The sequence below is a fragment of the Alosa pseudoharengus genome, unplaced genomic scaffold (genome assembly GCF_046254945.1).
Source record: "Alosa pseudoharengus isolate Yale_2024_CS ecotype anadromous, Long Island Sound unplaced genomic scaffold, YU_APseudo_1.1 YU_APseudo_1.1_scf_2, whole genome shotgun sequence".
Taxonomy (NCBI): Eukaryota; Metazoa; Chordata; class Actinopteri; order Clupeiformes; family Clupeidae; genus Alosa; species Alosa pseudoharengus.
The window spans coordinates 57050471-57052970 of NW_027468663.1; the positions used below are offsets into that span (position 1 = coordinate 57050471).

The 2500-nt window shown below is 41.6% G+C and overlaps 1 protein-coding gene across 1 annotated transcript in view; it reads left to right on the plus strand.

Annotated features, from left to right (window-relative positions):
* The first annotated feature begins 154 nt into the window (after positions 1 to 154).
* pln2 (phospholamban 2) overlaps positions 155 to 2500 on the plus strand; it is a 2711-nt gene continuing 365 nt past the window's right edge. The window contains exons 1-2 of the mRNA XM_076296098.1: positions 155 to 260; positions 2310 to 2500. The exon at positions 2310 to 2500 is cut by the window's right edge and continues 365 nt beyond it. Of these exons, the coding sequence (XP_076152213.1) occupies positions 2462 to 2500 (39 nt within the window). The 5' untranslated portion in view covers positions 155 to 260; positions 2310 to 2461. The remainder of the gene's footprint in view (positions 261 to 2309) is intronic.

Genomic DNA, 2500 nt, shown 5'->3' on the forward strand with positions numbered 1-2500 from the left:
ATAAATCTAAGAAACAGACACTGAAGTTGAAACATCTCACACACACACACACACACACACACACACACACACACACACACACACACACACACACACACACACACACCCCTCCTCCATAAGCCACTGTTGATTCTCCCCACCCCCTGGTATTGTGCTATAAACTTTGTAGCATTTACTGAAGCGGGACTGGAGACAGACGGTCAGCATCACTCAGAGCCGTTCCTCAGCTGCGCCCCGGAGAGCTCGCCCTCGTCCTCAAGGTAAGGAGAGCGGCATTTCAACCAAATGGTTTAAAAGTCAGTATATTATGTTCCCACCGTCACGTGGCATTATTGAGTGAGAAATATGGATAGAAGGAATTTGTTTTGATTGACAGATAATATGAAATTATCCTTCTCCCTGAACAGCCTTGCCAGTAAAACAGGTGGCGTTCCATGGAAATCCTACTATGGTCCTATTCTCAGTGGCTAACGAGTGTAGCTTCACTCTGAGTGGTCTTTATCCTTCTGCTTTCAGCACTGACAGCCCAAATGTCAGTCAATGCAAAGCAGGCTTGTTAGAATGGAGGAGTCTTAGCAGACCTTTATGACCACCATGTGCTTGGCAAGGGGAGCTCATATTTGAATTGTGTGCTGCTACCTGCCCCTCATTTGCTTACATTCAAACAGGCCTTGTTTACAGGCAGCGCCGCTGATAAGCACTGCTTTTTATCTGCTGTTTTTATGCATTATAAATGGGCTCCTCAAAGTGTCTCCCCGTAGTGCAGTGTGCTGTAGACTAGTGTATCTGTGTGTGTGTGTGTGTGTGTGTGTGTGTTGTGTAGTATAATCCAGGAGCTGTTAGAGTCTGTGGTTGTGTGTGTTCCCGGTTGTTCAGGCAGGATAATGATCCCGTGTGAGTTCTTTTTCATGCAAGTTCAGCTTCTCTGTCTCACCGAGTGCCACATTACAGACAAACACCAACAACAATCTGGAAAAGAACCTAAAGACTCAGACCTGCCCAGATGAATTCTCAGAAACAGCTGAGCTGTCAAAAAGCCCTCCACTGGCTTACGTAAAAGGAACTCAGAAACCTATAGCATAATTGCACAGTTGTTGAAAAGTAAATTCTTCATGAAACTGCCATGATTCTGTTAACAAATGTTAAAAAAAATGTAATACTACACTGTAGACTTGGCCATTCTTTGGGAAATGTGGAATGGCATGTGTGAGGAGTCTGAAGACTTCTTCAGCCATTTATCAGTTGACATATCTGTGTCATTACGTTTCATCTCCTTATTGTTTACTCATTACTCACATTCCATTAGTCCAAAAAAACATCACACTCGAAGACCATTATTTCAAATCAAGGTATTTTTTAAATTAGGAAATTGTTTTAAGTGGAGCTTTGAGCTTGAGTTCAAGTTTGAAGAATATTATATTAAAATATTCTAGAAGCCAATCCTACAATAAATGTGAAACAATTTAAAACACACAAGTTCATTTTACTCTGAGGAGATCTTAGGGACAGTTGCCGTGACAACGCGTATGTCAACCTCTCACACCTCTCTCATGGGACGAGCAGATTTAGCTGCTGCCAGAGGGCCCAAAGAGCCACGATATAAAGCGCTCCCACCTCACTGAGTGCTTACAAGCGCTATCTATGGCTCCACAACACCAACACAGAGAAGCACAAGAGGCTCCACAGAATCCCGATAACATGAAAGAATCTCCCAGAAATAGAAGATGAGGGAAGAGCGCGCGCGCCATGACAAAAGCACATCTAATTTTAATAGAATGCTTTTAATAGAAGGCTTTGCTATGTTCTATTTCATGTTATAAGGCATGTAATATCTCTAAATATGCATTATTACATTTATTTTTCTTTTGGAGGAGGGTTTTGATGCAGGCTAGAGAGTGTATGACCATGAAACATTTTGCTGTTGCCGTGCAATTTAATGACTAGCTGTTCAATATTTGTACTTGTGAAGTCTGGGCCATTATATGTTCATCCATCCCCATTCCTAAATGTTTGCTGATGATCCCTGTGGCTTGTCTTTGAACTTGGGCTAAGGAGTATTAAATATCACTGCAGTGATTTACACTTCAAATAGATCTAGTTACACCATTATGTGCTTGTTAAATCATGTATGAGTTAAAAGTTAAAAAAGATTCAAACCAAAATTTCCCTTACACAAAGGTATACAGTGAATTATGTGGTAGTGAAGAAATAATAATAACAAATATTTTGTATTGTATTGTTCATAAATTCAATTGTGATAAAACTGCTTAAATTTGGTCAATTCTTTTTTTATTTTTTTATTTCTGAAGTTCTAAGGCAGCTGGCACATCACCACCAAAATAACATCACATCATTTGGAATTCACTGGCCGTTTCTACAGTGGCCTCCCATCACCACTAGTCGGAGCCCTTGAGCCAGCCACGGCCACCAGCAGTGCACGCCAGAGCGACCGAGAGAGAGAATGGAGAGAGTGCAGCACATGACGCGCTCTGCAATCCGC